Genomic DNA, 22,914 nt, shown 5'->3' on the forward strand with positions numbered 1-22,914 from the left:
CCGGGCGCTGGCGCTCGCCCCCTCTTCCCCCGGTCGTGCCCACGGGGGGATCTTTGTTGTGCTAAAGCTGCTCAGGAGCTGGGCTGCTGTTCTGGGGCGCGGGGCAGGTCCGGCTGGGCTTCGGGAGCGGGTTAAATATTTCAGCGAGAGCTGCTTAGCTGAGGTGGGGGAAGCTACAAGTAGGGAAGAAACGCTGTTAGGGAATGCGTTTCTTATCTGTTGTGTCTAAGTACTAAACAGTCTTAGGCTGGAAGGAGCGTGCACCCGCTAGAAATACCTGTCTCAAAATCTGACGGCTTGGTTTTGCTTTAATTAGGTCCGTGGTCAAAGGCCCTAACGTAACCATGGATAAAAGAGGAGGCATGACAGAAACTGAAAATGGTGATGCTTTCCTGGAGCTGAACAGAATTACAACAAAATACCCACATCGTTATACAAAGGTTAGCTCTCTCCCCTTTCCTCTTAAAGTTGCGCGTGGAGCTATGGGTCACAGAAGTAGAGTGGGAGGTGGAGGCTTCTGTGTAGTAAAGTGAAGGCTGAAAAGCCTTTGCCTGCATTAGGATTTGCAAGGTGGTATAAAATGAGCAACTTGTTAAATGTGATGTAGCTGTGCAATCCTGGCCGTGATATACTTTTGATTCCCACCACCTTATTTTAACATCTGAGCACCTCACAGCATGTGCTGGAGACGTTATGGTAGAGACTGAAGGATGTTGTTCTACCAGCTTTCTCAAGCACTTGCACTTCATAGTTCTACTTTTAGCAATGTTCCTTTAAGTTGACCAAAATGTTTCCTTATAGTAGATGCCACTTCCTTGGAACATATAGCATGCCAGATCTTATCAGGAGCTTTAACGTGTTTACTAAGATGCCTTTTGTAATCTTGGACTTGCTCATGTTTTGCTGCTGGAAGCCTAAGCACTTACGACTCCAAACAGTGCTTAGTGTTAAAACTTCAACACAAGTGCTTTTGTTTAGCTGTGATACCTAAATATATGTGTGAGTGGAAGACCAGTAACTAAATAACTTGCAAATAAAGATTCTTTCAATACTAAGTGAGTTTGATATGCGGTGGGGTTTAAGGTTCAAACCTTGTTTGGGATTTTGGTACCACTGGTGAAACATGCCCTTAGAAAGGGTCTTTAATGGTGGCTGACTTTCCCGTTGCTGAAAGCTGTGGGAACAGGTGGTCACTGCTTTGTGGAAATCTATTAAGGTACTTTGCAACAAATGGCCTGAAGCGTGGAACAGGGTGAGACAGTGTACTGTTGCTGACTGTGTTATCTTACTTGAGGAATTCTGAACTGTTAGCTTCCTAGTAGGTTGTTTTTTTAAAAGAAAAAAATTATCATTGTAGCTCTGTTCGTTTGAGATAGTAGGGCTAGCTTATTTTAACTAGACATCAACAATAAACCAAGTACTTCAGAACGGGCAAAACTTACATGGGAATAGCATGGCTTTCTACTTCTCTCTAACTTCTTAGCAAAGATGTACACTTAACTGTCTAAGATGCAAGGCATGCTATTGTTCAGATTTTGTTAGTTAACTCTAAAGTGCGGGAGAGGTGCTGTCTTTAAAGTTCTGCTGTTGGTAAAGCGGTATCTATACTTGCTTAGTCTTGCCTAACTCCTCTCAAGAGTAGTAACTGAATGCAGCTTCAAATTCTGCTTGCTTTTTTTGGGGCAGTAGTCAGCTAGTGCTGGTGGTAGCTGTACACTGAAACTGATGCATTTGTAGCTTCAGTTTTGTTAATTCAGTACATATAGTTTCTGATCAGGATAATGTTGCAGAACTAGTGCCAGAAGGCATCTTGTCTTGTTTATCTGTTGGTTTCCAAGGAGTCTAAAGTCAAGAAACACCAGAAATCAATCTGTGTTAAAATATCTTGTATCATATGGGGTGGTGTTGTTTTTTGTTTTTTTTTTACAAGTGGCACCTTAAAAGTAGCTGCTTTAAGGTGCTCATGGAATCAACATCGTAAGCCATTTTCACATGATCTTGTTTCCTACTAATTAGGGATGGGAGGAACACTGTTTCAGGACATGTGCTGCTGATTTGGAGTGGGGACTCACTTCTTTCAATGGCTTATATTCATTTACTACCAGTAGGAAAACAATTGGCTCATACTATGAATCCTTCTAAACTGTTTGAATAAAACTGTTTAATAACAGCTAAACACACCTTTCCCCCACCCACTTAAAAGTACTAGTGTGTGAATTAAACAAAAAAAACCCACAAACCCAAAACACACTCTGGAAGTGCCAGTGTTAATCTCCTCTATTATGAGAGTGTTATATAGTCCAAGCTGTGTCTTTTCTAGTTCTTTGGAAGCTGTTGCTCCAAAGGTGTACAGCTAATGAGCGAAAGCCAAGAAACAATTCAAATTTTCCTCACTTCAGTGGAAGAATTGCAACAGGATCTGATTGAGAGCCCAGACTCCCTCTTGTGGCCAACAAAATAGTTAATTTCAAGTCTGGTGATGGACAGTGCTGTTAATACTTGTGATATCTGCATCAGGCTGTGATAGTATTACAGTGCTAATGTTCCTCATAGATCAAGGTTTATTTTGGGAAGCTGTGGGCAGAGAGGCCAGTCTCTCTCCCTTTAATGGAACTCTTTTTGCTGAAGACTAGTACAGGGTGATGCTTGGATGTACATGTATGTGAGTGTGCGTATTAAGGTTTTGTCCAGCTACCAAGCTGCCATCTGGAAACTTTCAAATATCAACCTCTTATAGCTAATGAACTGATTTTAATCATGTGGGGATAATGATGTAAAAACTCTAGAGGATACTGTGTTCTGGGAGAAAAAGGTAAAGAGATTTCCTTCTTCGGTTTGTCTGATGTGTGGTGTCTGCTGTTAGGATTTCTTTATCCTTCCAGCTGCCCACTGAATTCTGCACAGTTCTGAATCAATTTGGTACAGTTGAGAGTGAGGCAGATTGAAGAAAGGTAATCTAGGGAGAATAAGTAAGCTTAATTAGAAATGTGCATCTTGACTGCAGCCAAGTTAACACTGATTCAGAGCACTGATGATCACACCATTAATAATGCTTTTTAAATGTAGCAAACTGCAGTGAAACTGTAGATTGATTGCTCGTCTGCCTCAAATGACTAACTGCTCAGGGCTGTGCAGTAGTAAACTAAGGACTGTATTTGAAAGCTGGTGGAAAGTGGGAAAACTGAAGTAATCATTCAGCATTGATTTTGCGTTGGGTAGAGTGGATAATTGTATAACATACATTTAGATATCTTGGAATTGGTGGTGGTCAGAAATGGCAAGCTTGTCTGGAATTTCCAGATCTACATTAGTAACTGGTATTGTGATAATGCTTTTTTTTAACCTGCTGAATCTTATATAGCATTAAACATAGCAATTTTGATTCCATCTTGAGAACTTACTAGCTCCAGTATCAGTGATGCCTGTCTTGCTTATAAGCTAAACTGTCCAGGGAAGTGAACAGGTAAACATGTATGATGTGAACAGCCTTTGAAGTGTTAATGAGGTCTGAACCTGACCTAGTAAAGCTTAGAGCTTCAAATAAGTGTTTGCTCAGTGGCCACTGGTAGAACAACTGAAAAATAAACCTGCTGTCTAATGTCAACTTTTCACTGCAGTATTTCACAGGAAATGAAACAACATATTGGGAAACCTGGGTTGTCAAATTAAACCACTAAACTGAACAGGCAGTCTGGAATTGATATTTTGGGTCACTTGAATCTTGTCTGGGTGAAAGTTGGAGCTAACTTCTTGTTCTTTCTAGGAGGAATTGCTGGATATTAAAGAGCGTCCCTACTCTAAGCAAAGACCTTCTTGTCTTTCTGAAAAATATGACAGGTATTTTCTTGATTATACAAAAACTATATACATTTCTTCAAAATAAAAGTTTAAATTGCAAAAAATTCTTAGCTAAGGAGTGCACTTACGTTGATGCGAGATCTATGTGCTCCAGAGCTTAGTGTGTGACAATGTTTTCAGAAGTACTAATCTACTAGGAAAGGCTTAATGCTCTAGCTAGGAATTTTGTGCTTTGAACAAAGATTATATTATGAGATCCAGCAGAAAATAACTTCACGCAACACAAGTCTTACAGACTTGCAGGAAAAACTACCAAGAATATAAGTGGCTGTATAGCACAGACCAACTAGGTCATGTTGCAACAAGCTGAGATGGATTTCTCTCCCATGTTGACAGTGTACTTCATTTAAAAATGAAGGTGAGAGTGTTCTTGGCTTGTGTTTGTAAGTTTGCTAAACAGCAATATCTTTACTATTCAGATTAATTTATTGTACAAGTAAGTATGAGATTGAGGTAAAACTTTCTGAATGCTTAAGAACAGCGGTGTATGATCTCCTTGAGCTATTTTTCAGTGTACCAGGCAAACTTCACCAATAACTAGTAATAGTTGTTCTAATCTGATGCTGGGTATTAAACTTCCTTACTGTTACGGAAGGGATCCAGAATACCATGTATGGGGTAATAAAGTATAGTAACGCAAAGATTTAGAAGTAAAGTATGAGAAATGTTTCACTTGTACAGATTGCTAGTCAGTGAATTCTAGGTTTTCAGCAGCAGTACTATGACTTATTTATTAGACTACAAGTAGCAAACAATCCTGCAATCTTATTTTCACAGTGATGGTGTCTGGGATCCAGAGAAGTGGCATGCATCTTTATATCCGAGTTCAGGAAGAACTTCACCAGTGGAAAGCTTTAAAAAAGATTTGGATTCAGATCGGACTTCTCTTATGCGTAGGATAGTAGGTAAGTGTGTTCTTACAGCACAAAACTCAAAACTGAACATAGGCTGTTGGCAAAACCTTTCCTTTGGGATGACACAAATGAGACTAAACAAAGTCTCTCTGAAAATTGTTTGACTGCATAGAATAAGTGTCAAGGAAGTCTTGGTTGCTCCGACTATAGTCTAGTTTCAGGTATTCTGGTAACTGTTACCTAAGAACAAACTTAGGTAGCAGCCATTTATTATATCCTACTATTTGTGCTATATAATAGTGAATATATATGTAATAATGCAAGTGCATTAATAATGCATATAATAATGCAGGGGACAATTTCTCTGCAATTCAAGGCTGATTACTTTGAAGGTCTATAGTGGGAAAGCAGGTACTTCCTAGGAGACCACAATGATTCCTCAATATCCAACTGTAAAATTAATTTTCTTTTCCTCTGCACTTCCTGTGGTCTCAGCTAGATTAGCTTCGCAAAAATAAATCATGAGTGTTTTCCTTCAAAGAGCTCTGGAAAAGCAGCAAGGCTATGGAACAGAAGGCTATTATACAGCTAACTAGCTTGTATTTACTAATACATAAAACTCAGCGCTTTTTGCTTGGTCCTTGACTTGTAGATCCAAGAGAGCGAGTGAAAGAAGATGACTTGGATGTAGTCTTAAGTCCACAAAGGCGAAGCTTTGGAGGCGGCTGTCATGTAACTGCGGCTATTAGCTCACGTCGAGCAGGGAGCCCATTAGAGAAGGAGAATGATGGTGTCCGTGTTATTGGTGGCCGCAGGATTGGCAGTGGAAGAATTATCTCTTCTCGTAATTTTGATAAAGACCACCGGGGTGGTGAAAAAGACATACGTGATTCTAGAGATGCAAGAGACCGAGATCGTGACAGGGACTACAAAGATAAACGCTTCAGGGTTTGTTTTTTCTTTTCCTAATTGCATATTAAATTAGAGTTTTTGGACACTTTGCTCTACAAGCAACAGGGGCAGGTTAACTGCATGGAGCAGTTGAGTATTCTGTGCAAGTAGGCTGTTTCTTCTAAGAAGTACCTTTATGGTTTAAAGGATGAGCACTCAGTACTTAAACTTAGTTGTCAATCCTTCTGACAGCTCAGCTGGGATACATCTAATACTGCATATCTTACAGACCTCTCCTGTGGTAGACCTAATAGCAAGATATTCAAAAGTCTAATTCGTTCATTGCTCTTGACCTAGCAGTTGTCAGTGAGCATTGTCTTTAATCTCAGCAGATGGAAGCTTTCCATGCTTACAGGCATTTTTAAGGGAAAAAAAAAAAAGAGGAACCACTAGCCTACCTCTCAGGATACAAAACTGGGTTTATATAGGCACTTGCAAACCAATAGCCTTCAGTGTAATAAAGCAGAAATTCAATTATCAAGATCTTAAAATTTAAAAGCTTACTAAGCATGCTGAGTGTGTTTTTAAACCTTTTTTTAAAAAAAAAAAGCCCAGAACTGGTGTGAAAAGGTTGTCATTTGCTTTGGAGGTCAGGGAGGAATCTTACGAAACAGCATTAATGGTTAATGTTTTTAATATCCTACTTCAGAGGGAATTTGGTGACAGCAAACGTGTCTTTGGAGAGCGAAGAAGGAACGACTCTTACACTGAAGAGGAACCTGAGTGGTTCTCTGCTGGTCCTACAAGTCAGTCTGAAACCATTGAGCTCACAGGCTTTGATGATAAAATTTTGGAGGAAGATCACAAAGGGAGAAAGCGTACAAGAAGACGTACAGCCTCACTAAAAGAAGGTAATGGCAAATTTGACAGAAACTTTGCTTGTCTGCTAGTATGGCGTATTGCTAGATATAGAGGTGCTTGTTATAGGTCCAGGCAAATGTAAAGAATAATGCAGTTTATCAATCTTAAACTTGCATAGCTTTTGGTCATCCTGAAGCAGAAGACGTAAGGCCCATGATTGATCTTTCAGATTGCAGATAACTTTAAGTGATTAAAATACTATTTTTTTTCCAAAAGAAAGGCAGGACTGAGAGGCTGGAAAAGAAACTTGTATGGATGTTGAATGATATCAGGAATCTGTAGGCTATTAAAAGGGTCTTGTCCATTTTTTTTTATATCCTGCTGGTTGCTAAAGGCTTGGTTTAAGCTAAGCTAATGCTCTGAGGTATTTGAAATATTTTTTCTTATAGAAATGCTAGCATTAGTAACACTGATTTGGATATACAGCTGCCAGTAATATAGCTTTAAGCTGAATTTGGAGACTATCTGAATTTGTCTGCAGTCATTGGACTTCAAGTCTACCATTATTATTACCACTGCAAAAGCTGTAGTTTAAACTTTTCTGAGCAAGAGAGATGATGACTTCCTAATGCTAGAAATTCTGCAGGTGGACAACATAAACCTGAAGAGTTCAAGTTCAGTTGTGTATTCACTTAACTAAAATGTAGTACAATTTCAAGCATACTAGGTTTGTAGTCATGTCACAGCTTTTTTGCAGCACCTGTGCGAGCTTGGTAAGTCTTTAATATGACACGTGCGTTCCTCCTGCTGGAGGAGTAGGAGCAATATTTGTCATATCTTGACAATATTAAGAAAACTCATGTCAAGTACCAGCTTTCAGGGAGTCTGCTCTCTGGGCCATCTAGGAAGAAAGCAGGAGCTGCCAAAGGATTCTTGATGGAAAAACAGCAGCAGCTGTTAACTTACTGTAACAGCTGTATCTGCTTGGTGTGACATAACATCTGATCTGTTCTGTGTACTTCTGCGTTGATCAGGATACAGTTGTGCATGATTCTATGGCAATTCTTATTTCCTTGAAGTAGATAAAGCTTTTAGTCTGTAATTAAGACTGTGCTAGAGTTCTAGTGGGCCCTAGTTTCTGTTGTGGCAGATTGGAGCCAGCACAATATAACTGATGAAATATCGCATAGGTGGCTACACTACTTTGGTCCTGTGCTTCTAATTCCTAGGCAAATGCATTGACTGTTAGGCACTGTTCCTGCAGGAAATGGTCAAGTTCAGTGACTCAGCATTTGATTTTTCTCTTTAAGGGATAGAATGCAATGGTGGAGTGGCAGAAGAGGATGAAGTGCAAACTGTCCTTGCCAATGAAACTCCAGCAGATCAAGAAGTTCCTAGGGAAGCCGTTTTACAAGAACCAGCTCCAGGAGAGTTTGACTTCAATGAATTCTTTAACTTGGATAAAAGTGTTCCTGGCCTGGCTTCGGTGAGGTGGTTTTTTTTTTTTTTAAGACTGGCTGTATTCATGAGAAGCATTTTTGCTGCTGCTGCATTCAATGAAAGCTAAAACTTCTTGCTTTGTGAAAGTTGCTTTATGCAGTGTGTAAGTTAAGATGAATTTGTGGAGGTTTAGCTTTGGAGTGTTAGGATGTTAATCTTCACTGAAAGGGTTGTCACTTCACCAAAAGGGTTATCAAGCATTGGAACAGCTGCCCAGGGAAGTGACTGAGTCACCATCCCTGGAGGTATTTAAAAGACATGTAGATGTGGTGCTTAGGGACATGGTTTAGTGGTGGACTCAGCAGTGCTAGGTTAACAGTTGGACTTGATGATCTTAAAGGTCTTTTCCAACCTAAACAATTCTATGATGTTACTTCTAAAATGTTATCCCTGAGACTGGCTGTATTTCCAAAGAAAGTGTATGAGGCGGAGTAGCTGATTATCTTTTCTTTCTTTTGATTGTTACTTGAAAACTCAAAAGCAGCATCCTGGATGGATCTTCTTTGGAAGTATTACAGATATGTTCAGAGAAGATTCACTGTACAAACTTCGTACAGCTGAAGACAGCCTTTCGCAGCTAAGTCTTGGAATTGCAGCAAATGGATATTTTGTGCAAGCTTCCTGAAAGGCAGTAAGCCTGGAGACACCTGATGAATACTGTCTCTGAGACATAGTTGCATTGTTATCAATACCAGTAATGTGGCTGAAAGGATGTATGTCTGAGAGGGTTTTAATCTTTATTACTTAAACCTCTGTATTAGTGGTTAATTCACTATTTAGAACTATTACTACTGAGTTGGAAAAACAAACATAGCCTACTAATTCAGTCAAAAGCACGTTTAAACAAAGTTATTGATGTGACTAGTAAATACTCTGTGTAGCCCAAGTCATACTTAGGTTGCTACTCATACCTAGAAGGTAGTAACAAGACTATGAAGAAAAAGACTGACAGTTGCACCGCAAGTTTCTTCCGATAGTGGATTTTTACCTCCAGCCATGATTTGATGGGGATTCTGGTACTTCTGTTGATAGCGTACAGTTCTTGAACATCTGATCTCTAGAGGTAATAGTGGATGGTTGGTGTTCACTGTTTTTAGCCTGAAAGCTATAACTGGTCTGTATCTTAGCATGCTTTTTCCTCTTCGCCACAAGAAGGGGTAAGCAGGTCCAGCAAGTACTGATTAAACATGGGCCTAATTCATAAACTGCTGATGTTTCTATTCTTGATCTCTCCATCACCAGAAAGAAAAGCTATTCTTGACTATTCTAGATGGTATAACTGATTAGTAGATAGAATTTGAGTAAAAAGGCTTAGTGTTGTAGAAAGGTAAATGTGTTTAAAAAAAAAAAAGTTGTATTCTGATAGCAAAGAAACAGACCTGAGATATCGTTTAGAAATGTTAAGGTTTAAAAAAATAGCATCCTGACCTAGTCTTTAATATGGAAAAGCTGCTTGCATTAAAAAAGGTTCATCATACAGTGGCAGTAATTCAACAAATACACAGTGGAGAGTTTGTTCTCCCTATAGAAGATGTAAATGATGTGTCTTTAGTCTTGACAATCTGATTTTCAGCATATCTGCAAGATGGTAACTCCTTCCAAAAGCAGGGAATTCCCAAGTCACAAAATATCTGCTGATGAAACTTTAGTGGGCAGATGTTATAATTTGTCACAAAAGTGGGTTTCAGACTAGCCAGAGCATATCGTAATATTCTTTTTTTGTATTGGCGATGTGTCTGTGACAAGTGTTACAATAGATTTGTACACTTCCTGACATAACTGTCTTAATTCTTCTAACATGTTAGATTCAAACAATTAAAACCAAATGGATCAACACTATCTTGTTTTTGCTGTTGGAAATAGTGTTGAGTGCCCCTTGTTTTAGAGAAAACAGCTTCTCTGCAGAAGGAAGCTGTTCTTCTTTTGTCTAAAAGTAAATGTGCTGCATGGTGAAACTGCACTGGTGCATATTGAGCAGGCTTTTAACTGGATACTATCTTGCAAGATGGGAAAAGCTTTAGTTGAAGTTAAATTTTATAATGCACTGTTTTTTAAATACTTGTAATAATTAGCAAAGAAGTAAACAGTTGCTATAAACTGTAGAGACTTTTGACAGACTAACTCTACGAAGTACTGCTTAGTGACCTCAGTTCTGCCTGGAGGGAGAAGGTGCTAGCTGCCAGTACTTTGCTGATGGCACAGACTCCATTGACTTGAAGAATGCAACCCTCTTAGTCCCAGAATGGTTCAGCATGTGAAGTGCAAGCAGGTAGTCCTTACTTACTGTCTTTTTCCCCCAGCCGTTGTGGGATGCTCACAAGTCAGGGAGTAGTCTCTGCACTTCTTTCCAGGCACTGTCCTTGGCCAGTGCTGGAACTGAATTGAATCGTGGTTGCAGAAAATTCAGTGGATCAGTACTCCTTCTGTACAGTAACAGGGACCAGCCTTGAGCCATCTGGCTGTCAAAATTACTAGTTGTTTTAATGTTTTCATTCTTGTGGCAAATGCTTCTCATTTTTTTTTGCACATCCACTTTGAAATGGTGTAGTTAATGGTCTTTGGAATCTCTGATTATGCTGTTTCAGTTATAAGTTTTACTCTGAACAAATATTTTGTATAAATAAAAGATGTATGATGGGTTATGCTAACTGACTACACAAATGCTGCCATATTGGAAAGGGAAAAAAAGCAGTTCAAAGCTTTTAAACTCTGGGAGTAGCATCTAGTTGTCTGTAGCAGAAGAATTTTGGTTGCACAGGAAAGCTTCTCAAATATGTTGCTGATCTTGCTTCTGTAAAGTTTTTTTTTTTTTTTTTTTTTTCCCCCACCTCCTTTAGTTCATCTGCCTCCTGCCTTTAGGCTGTTCTCAGGGGTAACTTCAGCAGGTGGTTTTCTAATCCTAGTCGTTCTGGAAGTCGGTCAAGCAGCTTGAGATCTACACCACATGAGGAACTGGAGAGGCTAGCAGGTAAGACTATAGGACAATACAGGGTCAGATAGACTCCTTCCATATTCCTTCCTACTCATTCAGTAAGAACATGGCAGATAAAGCTTTAGGATAGTGAATTCGCCCACAGTTTAAGCACTTGATGTTCTTTTGGAAGCTCTTGGAGTAAGCAGCTATAAGTTCTTTTTTTATAAGTATTCTTGTCATGCTCCTGATGACTTTCCAGCTGATCTTGGGCAAGGGGTGTGAGGCATAACTTTTCAGTGACATGTTGAAGTTGGTTACCAGTGTATGTTCATCTTGAGGCATTGGGTTGGTAAACTGATGTCGCAGTGCTCCTGGTTTTGCTGTTTCAGGTCTAGAGCAAGCCATTCTCTCCCCTGGCCAGAACTCTGGAAACTACTTTGCTCCCATTCCATTGGAAGACCACTCTGAAAACAAAGTGGACATCCTAGAAATGCTACAGAAAGCCAAAGTGGACTTAAAACCTCTTCTCTCAAGTCTTTCAGCCAACAAGGAAAAGCTTAGAGAGAGCAGTAAGTGCCTCTTCAGATATTGTCAAGTTCTTGTGATGCAGTATCTCAAGGCAAGAGGCTTGGTATTCTGGAAACCTCAACTGCCAAGTCCAGGAGTAGGAAGTATTACAGGTTTACTTACAGTACTGAAAACCCAATATTCAACAAATCTCAGTTGTATCAATATCGTCACTGCTTCTTTTCATCCTAATCACAGGATGACATCAGGACTCTGTCAGACCGCTTTACTGGCCAGTAATAATCATAAGTTAAGATGATGCAAGTCTTGACCTAAGTTTCCAGCTTTGCCTATGGCATTTACATACATTTTTCATACTGGAGACTGATAATGTCAGCTCTGAAACTGTGTGGCATTTAAACTCTGGCTTTACCAAAAACCTAACATGTAAGTCATTCTTGCAAGCATCTATAATGGATCACATTGATCCATGAAGTATCAGTATCTAAAAAGATGAACAGTGGCTTGAGGATGTCAATTTTTCCAAGCGCATACTGTAAACGTGAACTTCTCAAGGCTGTTGCTAGCACTTGAAGCACAGTGGTCTGTGCTCGCTGTTCAGTGCATGAATTAAATAATTAACATAGAGCTACAACATAGGAACAGATTTGTCTTAGTTATGCTAACTTGGCTAGGATCACAGGATTTCAGGGAACTCTGTTAGAATTCACTTTTGCTAGCATCAGCTGTTCTAAACAGAGTTCAGGGCTGACTTTAAGCTTAATGTTCAAGGGCAGATCCAAGTTAGAGATATGCATGTTTGGGCCCATAGCATGCATGGAGGGTACAAAATGCATGTGTTCTTTGAAATCTTACGGTCTAATTCCAAATTGGTTTCTCTTTGGCAAGCAGCATGTATTGCCATGTAAGCTGGACTGAACAAAAGGTAATGCTACTCTGTGATTTGTGTGAAGTAGCTAGGAAGGAAAGCATCCAAGCCCCGTAAATATTCTTAAGCATCCAGTCTGGGAGTAGGGAGTGTCGGCTAACACGTGGAGAACTTTTTCTTAATTTGACTTAAATAAAACTATAAGTCTTTTCTGTGTTCTGCTTAGTCTGACTTTCCTACTAAAAGCTTTTTAAACTTTGATCCTCACAAAGCAAGGATGAAGGAACAAAAACTTGTGGGGAAGCTTCCATTCATTCAAAAGTACCTGATGTGGGTTCTGTATTCCCATAAAATGCTGTACAGTTCTTCAAGTGTTGTGGAGTTTTCAGGTCAATTCCTCTCCGCCAACATCATGTTTTTCCTCATGTTCCATACTGCATGTCTGCATCATTGTTTCTTTTCTCCACCTTCTTGCCCAAATTTCCAGTGAATCTTATTTCTTTGGTCCACCATCTGCTACAGCAACCCATGGCATGCTCCTGTCTCTTCTTCCTTTTCTCTTAAGGTGTCATACCTTGTGATGTGTGTTAGTAGGTCCATAAAGCATGTCTAGCCTTGATGTTGGGCGCTGATAGATATTTATATATGTATACACAGGAAAAAAAGTACGGCTTAATAACACTCGTACCTTATTCTGGTTATGCCAGTGAAATCTTTCTATAGTGGCTTTAATTTCTGAGGAAAAAAAAAATCTACTTCAAACTTTATGCACACCAAACTAAGTGTGTAACTGAGTCTCCAAAGTATATAAATTTTCCAGGTATGTATTCTCTCTACTTATGATAGCTTCAGACAATTTGACATTGCTTACACTGTGGCTGTAAGACCATCTGGTCTCCTGGAGTATAAGATAAATGGAACTTTCCTAATTGAAAAAGAACGAACTCTGTCAGATGAATATTCTCTACTAAAAGCAGGTGAAGTTGTAAAATGTGGTAATGACATGTCTTGCAGGATAAATAAAAGCTAGTGAGAGCTTATCAGTTGAAACCTAAACAGGTTCTTGTGGAGTCTTACATGCCTATAGTTGTGCATGGCAATACTCCTAATTTAAATATTAGAATATCTGTCTAAACACAAGTCAGACATGGTTTGACAGCTAGTTTGAATATCAGAAGATAAGTTTTTGGCTGTTCCTTGTTTTCAAACAACTTGTATTCAACACCTGCACAAGAATTATTAGCTCACTTGTAAACAGAGAACCATGGTTTACCAGTACTTCTCCTGTATTTCTCAGCACATTCAGGAGTTGTACTTTCAGTGGAAGAAGTCGAAGCTGGGCTAAAAGGTCTGAAAGTGGATCAGGAGGGGAAAATTGCTACTCCATTTATGGCCGAGCAAATGGAGGAAGCATTGAACGTCACTGGCTCCAGACAGATCAAGAAAGATGGAGATATGACTGCATTTAACAAACTAGTCAGCAGTATGAAGGCAAGTGGGACTCTACCTTCACAGCCCAAAGTCAATGTAAGTAGCAGACACCTGGTTCTTCTGAACTGTAAACGGATCTGTGCTAAGACGTGTTATGAACTGGAAACCCCTTACACAACCCTTCTGATAACATGGGAGCCTTGACTGGATACAGCAGCATGATGTTAAATACAGGCTTACATTCAGAATATTGTTGCTTGGAGGGGCATGTAAGGGAGGTGCTTGGGTCACTTTTCCCTAGCCAAAGTAACTGAAAGTGAGCCTTTTTTCAGGTCAGAGTTCACAGGGTTGATTTCATGTTAAGTTTCTGAAAGGCTCAGAACTCTAATACTATGTGAGAAGTCTAATTGCCACCTTGAAAGTGGACCTATGTGAATATCTAGTCCAATTGATTAATATCTGGACTTGAAGACTATAAATACTTGCCCCCCAAAATGGTCCTGTATGATGAAAAGGTGGAGTCTCCTACTGTAGAGGACATTTTGACTAGCGTCTAGATTCTCCTACACTTGAACTCATCCTGTCTGAACCTTATTTAATAAAAACAAATACATCTGTAGAAAAGGTACCGTCTATTTAACAGATATCATCAGTCCACTCTTTATGGAAGACTTGCTAGTGGTTTAATGGTTGCCTCAGTGCTGCTATGAAAAGGCACCTCTGTTAAAATGCTTGTAGTATGCGTACAATTAACACTTGCCTGAAGCTCAGATGTCTCGCTTTGGTGACTTTTGTTTTGATAGAGGTATGTCAGTGCACAATCTAATATTTTAAACTTGGATTTTAAAATTATTTGCACTAAGATAAAACTGAACTGAGTACTTGTTAGCTGAAAGATTAATATTAAACCACTGATACTAGGCTTTAGACTGAGAGATTGTAGTATGAAATTTCATCTTGCCATTAACTGCATAAACAGTATGCTTGACCCAGAAGCTCTCAATAACTACTTCTGGCATCATAAAATACTTCTCACAACTGAGTAAGTCTAAAGCATCTGTTTTTCCTGCCAAACTCTACCCAAGGACTTTTAGCCTCATCCCACTTCACTAAAAGATAGTGAAGAATGTAAATTTGGCCTGTGAGGAATTTGCAGACTGATTTCACACTTAAATCAAGACTTTTGTTTCTGACTGTCCCTTTACATTGACATGTAATTTTGATGCATAGAAGAATATCTTAAATAATTTCTCTAATATACAAACACTTTTCAGTTTGTGCATGGTTTCAGTTGACCACTTGGCCCAATGGTTCATCTCCAGTTTACACAATTATATGTATTCATATATCTCAAACTTGAATAAGGCACACCGGACTACCTGTATGCAATCTAGCACTAGGCATTTTCTTAGCTAGGGAAAATCTATGAGCCAGCTCAGCCCTTGGCTTTGCTGGAATTTCATTTGGCTGATGCATAAACTATGCTTATAACAGAACAGGTGAAATTATTTCTGTCACTGAGACAAATGTGGCTTGTCTCTTCATGAGTCTGATGCTTGTTGTATCTACATCTAATTTACAATGTTTTCATTTTCTTAGCAGAGTCTTGAGAGCCACTTATTGTCACCTCCAGAGATGCCAGGCCAGCCTCTATCAAAGAATATTCTACAGGTACTTCTTATTGGTGGGGGAAAGTACTTAAAAGGGCATCCCCAATAGGAAAACAAAAATTATTTGAAAAGAAGACATTTAAGGCAATTATGAGATCAGTAGTCAGACATGACTTCCTATAGAGGAAAGAGAACTAGTCACTAATTCAGTTTACTTAGAAATTTGTTGTCATGCTATTTCTCATGATTAGAACTTGAAAATGAAAAGCCTGGCTAAGTGCCTAATTCTAAGGGCAATCCAGATTTGGTGTATCTAGTTGCACAAGTCCACCTTGTCTCTTTAACTTGCTATGAATAGCGTAGCCTGTAGTCTAGTAAAATGAGCTCGTTTTTATAAATTGATCATATTCTGAACATTTTTCGTTACTTATTCTTAGGAACTTCTTGGTCCACCCATTACCAGACCTGCTTCATCAAATGTCTTAAGTGGCCTGATAGGTGGTTTGGAACCTGCAGCCTCTTTACTGACACAAAGAGCACCTTCTCCCCCTATTCCACCTGTGTTTCCAACTCGAGCTGCTTCTGCAGATTACCTGCGTCATAGAATATCTTCACCCATTGGTGAGACTGGTTGCAAAACAGTTTTTTCTTTTCTATTACTTAAGTTTGTTTTAAAGAATGCTTTACAGAACAATAAGAACTTCCTGGCACTTGGTGGGCAACTAGGTCAGTCTCTGCCTCCTGAGTGCAAGATGCCTTTTTACTTATTAGTCTCTAATGTCAAACTAATCTCCAAAAAGTGTAGATGTCTGACAGATCAATTAGACCTCACAGTAAATTCTGGTGTGGAGTAATGTGCTCAGCTACTGAATAAGAAGGCAATTTTCAGGGACTGCTTGGCCATTTGTATTGCAAAACACTACCAGTAGCCTCCCTGTAGCTCCCCAGCCTAGTGACAAGGAAAAGACATAGCTCTGTGTAGACTTAAGGGATGAGCTGGGAGGAATCCTTAATTCATGTAGAATTGTTTAACTTGGGGATGTAGATTGTATGTATTGAAAGAAACTGTTAGTCCTTTTAAATGCAACTGTTGAATGTTCTTTAGGTTTTGGACAAGGTTCTCAGCAATTGCTTGGTGATCCCTTTCCAGGCGTAAGGAAGCCCATGAGTCCAGTTGCTGCACAGGTTAGATTAAATGCTTTTTGCTTAATGTGTATTCATCTCTCTTTATATTGTGTGGTCTAGAACTAACTGGTGGAAACACATACTTAGCTGTTGCATTCAGATGTTTATGCTTAATTAAGTTCACTTTGAGTGTGAGGATGCAAAGTCTAATTCAATACAGTCTCAAACCTCACTGCAGTTGGACCCATCTTAAAGTACCTGAAGTACAAGATTTTTTTGAAACTTCTATTGTCTGTCTATAAAACAGATGGCTGTTGGTGGACAGACACTTGGAAGACATTCGTAGCTATAGCAGTAAATCTTCAGTATCTTAAAAAACACCCAACCAAATACAAGCTCTGATTTGTGTGTTTTTTATGCAACTCTACTTCAGATGAGTCCCTTGGAAATACAGCAAGCTGCATTAGAGGGACTAGCATTGCCACATGACTTAGCCATACAGGCAGCAAACTACTATCAGCACGGCTTTGGTAAACCACAATTGGACAAAAGCAGAGATGGCTACAGAAACAGGTGAGTATCTGACTGCAAAATTTAAGGGGTACTCTGTCAACTGATTTTTTTGAGTATTTTATTTCACTAGATGTTAGTACAAGCTCGAGTCACTAGTACTGGTTCTTGGCAATCCTGCCTTCCATTCTGTGCCAAGAGTAGAGCTGCTTCTTACTAACTTCCTGTCTGTTAACAGGCAGCAGCGAGTGACTAAATCACCTGCACCAGGACACAGAGGGAATGCATCTTCTCCAGCCCCTACGGCATCCATTACCAGCATGGTCAGTACCTAATGTGTAATGATTGTAGGAGGAGCTGTAAAAGTGTCTGCAGCAACTAGACTATAGCAATTGTAATCAATGAGATGAAAGGGATACCATAGAGGAGTTAATAATTCGTTTATAACCATTACCAATCAACCATTTATAACCATTAATAATGGTTATATTGGTGGCCACATGATACAAGAATGAATTACGCTTCATGCTTAACTGAATGTCTTCACTTTGGAAAACAGCCTTTTCTGACCACTGTCTTACCTAAAACTGAAGAAGCACCATTAATACTACCTTGACCTGGTCTCCTGAAACCAAAGGAAGATAACTATGAAAACTCAGGCCCTTGTATTTTGGTACTTAAATTTTCAGAAGATGAGTGCTGAAAGCCATTAGCCACTTTAGAGAACACTGGTCTTCAGGTATGAAGTGACTAACCTAAGTGTGTGTAAGGTTGAAATATTACCTAAGAGCTTCAGGGTCACTTTGAAAATAAATAAAATCTCAAAGCCAAGGTGTTGCCACACTGTCTTCAGTACTATGTAGAATGTTGCTTTGATCTAAATTTTCCAATAAATCAGTCAAGTACTTGCTCGCAGCTCAGGACTAACACAAGACTATGAGCTGTTAAATCAAACAAGTACTTTTGTTTGTATATCAAATGAGTGGCTTCCACAGATGCTGTGTAATGTTGGGGGGAAAAATACAAATGAGGCAATAGTTCTCTGCAGATCTGTCAGCCCTGAGTTAATACAGGTAAGGCAGCTCTGTAGGAACTCGTGTTGAGCTGCTGTTCTGAACCAATAGCAAAAAGGAAACAGCTGTAACTTAAAATACAGCTTCAATCCTGTTAAAGGTATATTTAACTTTGAGAACATCTGCTGGTTTTAATAAAGGTATCGACTTCTGCAAAAGCTAGAGAAGTGCTTAAACTATAGAATAAAGCTATGAAACAAGGTGAAGTAAAATGATGGGCACACAGTGGCTGATTCAAAAGAGCTTTAAATGGAAAGGGTGTGCTAGAACTGGTGTCCACCCACAACTGAGATAGTGTGGCCTAGATAATGAGCACTGAGTAAGGCGTTGCTTTTTACTATGTTCTCTGCAGCTGTCTCCTTCCTTTACACCTACCTCGGTGATTCGCAAGATGTACGAGAGCAAGGAAAAAAGCAAAGAGGAGCCAGTTTCTGGGAAAATGAAAGTCAGTGATGGTAAAGATGAAAATCAGAGGCCAAATGAAGGTATTGTAATGGCTTTAAAATAACACACACGAGATTTGGAATAGAATCAAAGAGCTTCAGCACATAATATGCCCAAGCTAACTTTAGACATTCCCGATCTGTGGAGATGAGGGTGTAGAAATGAGCCTATAATAAGAGAAAGGGTTAGAGCTACGGAGGGGATGCACTTCCAGGTGCAGTCTTCCAGCAGTGTTGGGTTTAAATCCATTTTTTTCTTATCTGTCAGTTTGTGAGCAATAGTGACACTAAGAGGCCTAGACTAAAACTGTTTCTTTGCAACTGGTCTTGATGAACAAGCATATTAACAATAATGCTTCCATAGCTCTCTACACCAGTAACTGAATACAAACAGCTTATAGTGCTCTCAAGACATCTTAACTGAACAAAGCTGAGACCAGTTAAGCTCTTTTCAGTGTAGCAGATCAAGGAAGCAATTTGTCACCCTAACTGATGTAAGTGGCTATTAAAAGGAAATGCTCAATACAGATTGCCTGACCCAGTAAGACTAATATGCCTGATTGCCGTGACATTGTACTTCAGTACTGGTAACTACAGAGGTAGCCTGCAGTTCCTATTATACAGTTGACTCTTGTCTTTTTAGCACTCCAACTGTTACTGCTACCTCAACTGGTAGCAGATGACTCTAAGATATTTTAGGCCTTGCCTAACTGATCTATATGGTCTGTGGAAGTAGCTTCCTGAGGTGATTTAGTGTTCCAAATCTTTCCAAGCAGATGTCAGACATAGAAGGCTGCTGCTAACCCCGAGACACATCTAAACTGAAAAACCACTTCAGGCTAGATCTCTGGCACAACTCCAAATTATAATCTTGTCTAGGGAGGATCCCTTGTACCTCCTGTCTCCTTTGGGACTGACTCATCCATGCTGCCCGTTCAAAATCTCTAAGAAAGAGGAAAAATACAAATTACAGGTGGAGTTACTGCTGATTGTGACCTAATTTAAGCTTGCTGTCAAGGGATTTCTGTGGAACATATTCCTTCTCATTACTGTTTTGATATAATTTGGCCAAAAGCATCCAGGAAAGACAGATGCTTAATATTAAATCTATATGACTAAAGTTCAGCTAGTCCTGGAATCTAGCTATCAAATCCAGTTATTAGCTTTAATTTTCATTAGCTGTAATCTCTAGCTGTGGACTATAATAGTTGTATTCAATTCTAGCTACAGATAACCTACTGTCTAGTTCTGTGGAGAATGCAGATCAAGAAACTTTGCCCACCTTAGGTACCAAACTACCTGCACTGCAGCGCTCTGCATGTTCCACACCTCTTACCCAAGCAAATCGTTGCACCAAAGAGCAAGACTACAGGCCTAAATCAACTGGTAGAAAGACTCCTACAATGGCCTCCCCAGTACCAGGAGGCCCTTTTCTTCGTCCTGTTCATCAAGTACCCCTTGTTCCCCATGTACCAATTGTACGACCTGCTCATCAACTGCATCCAGGATTGGTCCAGAGAATGCTGGCACAGGGGGTTCATCCGCAACATCTTCCTCTACTGCAAGCGGGTAATCCATACTTTTTTTTTCTTCCCCCTTAAGTTAATGCATGTTCTCTGTAAGACTGACTTTGTGTTAGGAACAGCACAAACTGATACTCATTACTGGTAATGTTTATTACATCAAAACTTACCTTTAAAACCAGGCAACAAATTCCAACCCATTTAAATATATAAACGTGTGTTTTGCTTCAAGTTCTTTATGCTTATTAGGTAAGAAGTTTCCTCACTCTTGTTCGACAGGTATGCTTCCTCCTGGAGTAGACCTGTCTCACTTGCAGGGAATATCTGCTCCCATCCTTGGCCAACCTTTTTATCCACTACCAACAGCCAGCCATCACATCTTAAATCCACGCTCTGGGACACCTTTGCAGCTAGCGATGATGCAGCAGCAACTACAGCGATCAGGTAGGCTAAAACATAAAACAGGAGTGTGAGTTTTAGAACACTGACTAGCCTGCTCCAGGTACTATACTTGTTGGCCTGTTTCAGTATAGTGTGCTAACAGAAAGCTACTTCAGTAACTTAGATATTCATAATTGCTAATCTTGTGTGGGTGTCAGAGCAGTTCTGGCCACTGCAGGCTCTCTCTTATGCCAGAAGAAAGTCCAAGTGAAGCATTCAGTTTCAAAATATATGTTGCTATTGACAGACCTGCCCCTTGCAGCGTGCGTTGCAGTCTTTCCTTCCTTGCTGGGTGAGAGGCCAACCACCTATCTCAAACAAAATGCTATTTGATGCTGGTCTTCCAGTTAAAACCTGCATGATACTGTGTCCAGAACTGGCAGCGTCGGGCAGTTTACGGGAGTACTAACGAGAATAAACATGTGGGGTCTGGATTTCCCAGGGCTAATAGAACGGGTAAAAGCCACATTCAGCTCACACGCCTTATCAGGTCATTGCTCTGGGCAAATCTCAGTTGGGTGAATGTATTACTCTGCCTCTAATAGCTTTACATTTCACAGGCACTGGAGCACAGGGATCACCCGCTGGTGCGCAAACAACCCCTCAGAATGTGCTGTCTCGGACTGGATTATCTCATGGGCACACACAGCTTGACCACCGCCCCAGCCAGAGAAGTGGCTCTCCCATTGGCCTTGCAAAATGGTTTGGTTCAGATGTCTTGCAGCAGCCTCTCCCTTCTATGCCATCCAAAGTCATCAGTGTAGATGAACTGGAATACCGGCAGTGAACAGTGACCACTGGGTGGGACACTTGTGATTCTTTAGACTGGATTAAAATGTCCATAGTCAGGACTTCACCTCTGTTTGTTTTTTGGGGCTTTTATTTTTAGCACTCTGTGCAAAATTTCTTTTTGAGAGACTAAAGCACATGGCACCTGTCCTGGTCTCATGTCTGCATCAAGACTAAAGGATCCATTATGGCTTGAATAGTGAAGCCTGAAGAAATTCAGATGCAAGACAAAGCCAGTTTAATCCTGGAAGTGTCTATTTTTTGTTTTTGTAAGATATGTGAATGAAGTGCTGATATTCTCTAGTGTAGAGGTAGCAGCTATGGATTCCTCCTGCAGAAAACTAAATGTATAGACCCTTGTGTACAGACTTGTGTATAAACAATCTTTTGTATATATACACATAGAATAGCCTTTTTGAATCTATACAGCTGTACATAAGAGTAGCTGATAACAGTCGAGCTTTAGTTGTGCCTATGGTTTGGATCTTTCTCCATTGTACATGTGGGACTTTCTTTAAGATTAAAGTTGCATATCCTAAGTGTGAGTGAACAGGATAAAGTTGCTTTGCCTTTTCTTGCTGCTCATCTCTTCTAGGTCTCCCTCTCACATTCTTCTGTCACGTACTGTGCACTCAGTGTAGCTAAAGTGTCAAAGTAAAAAGCCCACATCTTGCTGTCTGTATAACAAAGGTCTGATTCCTTGCCATCAAATGAGAATTGTTTAGTCTTCAAACAGCCTTGAGGATGGGACCTGGTACAGTAATGATAAAGCCAGATCTTAGTCTGCCATAAGCAAAGAGACTGTAGGTACCTACTGGTCACAGTTCTGTCAAGAGGGCTGGTGCTGGTCCTTGTTTAGCTGCAGTATTTTCCTTGTTTTAATCTTTCAAACCAGTTACTAAAGGTCATCAAAACGGAGCCTTTACATCCTCACCCTTCAACTCCTCAGTCATAGCTGTGGTATGTTCTATACTGCCTTCAGTTCTATTTATAGAAGGGAGTCCCAAGAACTGTTCTAAATCTAGCGTGCATCTACTGATGCAGTTACTGTGAAACTTGCCCTTGGAGTCTTGTTCTGTGGCGTGAAAGGGGGAGGATGGGGTAATTTTGTGATCTTACTGTGTATATTTGGTTTTAAAATACTATGTTCCTTTTAAGCCCGTTTCACTTTCCTGAACAGTTAAGTGTTCTCTTCCATCCTTCTACTGCATGGTTCCTCACTTCACTTTCTCACTTGTGTTGAGTCTAGTACTGCTGTCATGTCCTCTATCTAGCTTAGGCCATTGTGCTCTTTTTTAAAAGGTGAAAGCAAAACCAGAATTCTCACGGACTTGCTCTTTCTTAGGTCTCACTGAATGCAAAACCAGCAGCAGGGAAAAAAAAAAATCACTTGACTGTATTATAACAATTGCCAGCATGCTGTGGTGGGTTTGTTTCAGTCCAGCAGAGACAATGTTGTACAGAAATAGCAAGCTGAAATCTCCAATGTGGAATCTATTGGGGGTCACCCATACTTCTAGTGGTTGTTCCTAAAACAATCTGTGTAAAACATGCAATCACCAGCTTGTCCTTGTAAGATTGTTTTCATACTTTTTTAACTTGACACTTTCCCAGTAACATTCTGTAAATAAAGTTGATTCTACCAGCTGTCTGTATCAACTGCTCTTAAACGAAACTATAATGTCAGTATATTGA

The 22,914-nt window shown here is 39.9% G+C and overlaps 1 protein-coding gene across 1 annotated transcript; it reads left to right on the forward strand.

The window, feature by feature from the left end:
* The first annotated feature begins 321 nt into the window (after positions 1–321).
* EIF4ENIF1 (eukaryotic translation initiation factor 4E nuclear import factor 1) lies at positions 322–22,864 on the forward strand. The gene is made up of 18 exons (XM_009330858.1): positions 322–440; positions 3,764–3,837; positions 4,636–4,763; positions 5,365–5,660; positions 6,313–6,514; positions 7,775–7,950; positions 10,824–10,932; positions 11,268–11,447; positions 13,572–13,801; positions 15,305–15,376; positions 15,753–15,936; positions 16,421–16,500; positions 16,874–17,013; positions 17,189–17,273; positions 18,376–18,508; positions 19,691–20,035; positions 20,269–20,433; positions 20,991–22,864. Exons 1-18 carry the CDS (start codon positions 345–347, stop codon positions 21,215–21,217), a joined length of 2,922 nt encoding a protein of 973 aa, XP_009329133.1. The 5' UTR covers positions 322–344; the 3' UTR covers positions 21,218–22,864.
* The last annotated feature ends 50 nt before the right edge of the window (positions 22,865–22,914 follow it).

Source organism: Pygoscelis adeliae, unplaced genomic scaffold, assembly GCF_000699105.1.
Source record: "Pygoscelis adeliae isolate BGI_AS28 unplaced genomic scaffold, ASM69910v1 Scaffold358, whole genome shotgun sequence".
NCBI classification, from domain to species: Eukaryota; Metazoa; Chordata; class Aves; order Sphenisciformes; family Spheniscidae; genus Pygoscelis; species Pygoscelis adeliae.

What these genes read in the sequence shown, in the direction of transcription:
- EIF4ENIF1 (XM_009330858.1), top strand. Translation starts at nt 345, where the DNA reads ATGGATAAAAGAGGAGGCATGACAGAAACTGAAAATGGTGATGCTTTC. An exon ending in GTGTTCCTGGCCTGGCTTCG is followed by an intron (nt 7,951 to 10,823) that starts GTGAGGTGGTTT and finishes TCCTGCCTTTAG; the next exon opens with GCTGTTCTCAGGGGTAACTT. An exon ending in TCTTCCTCTACTGCAAGCGG is followed by an intron (nt 20,036 to 20,268) that starts GTAATCCATACT and finishes CTTGTTCGACAG; the next exon opens with GTATGCTTCCTCCTGGAGTA.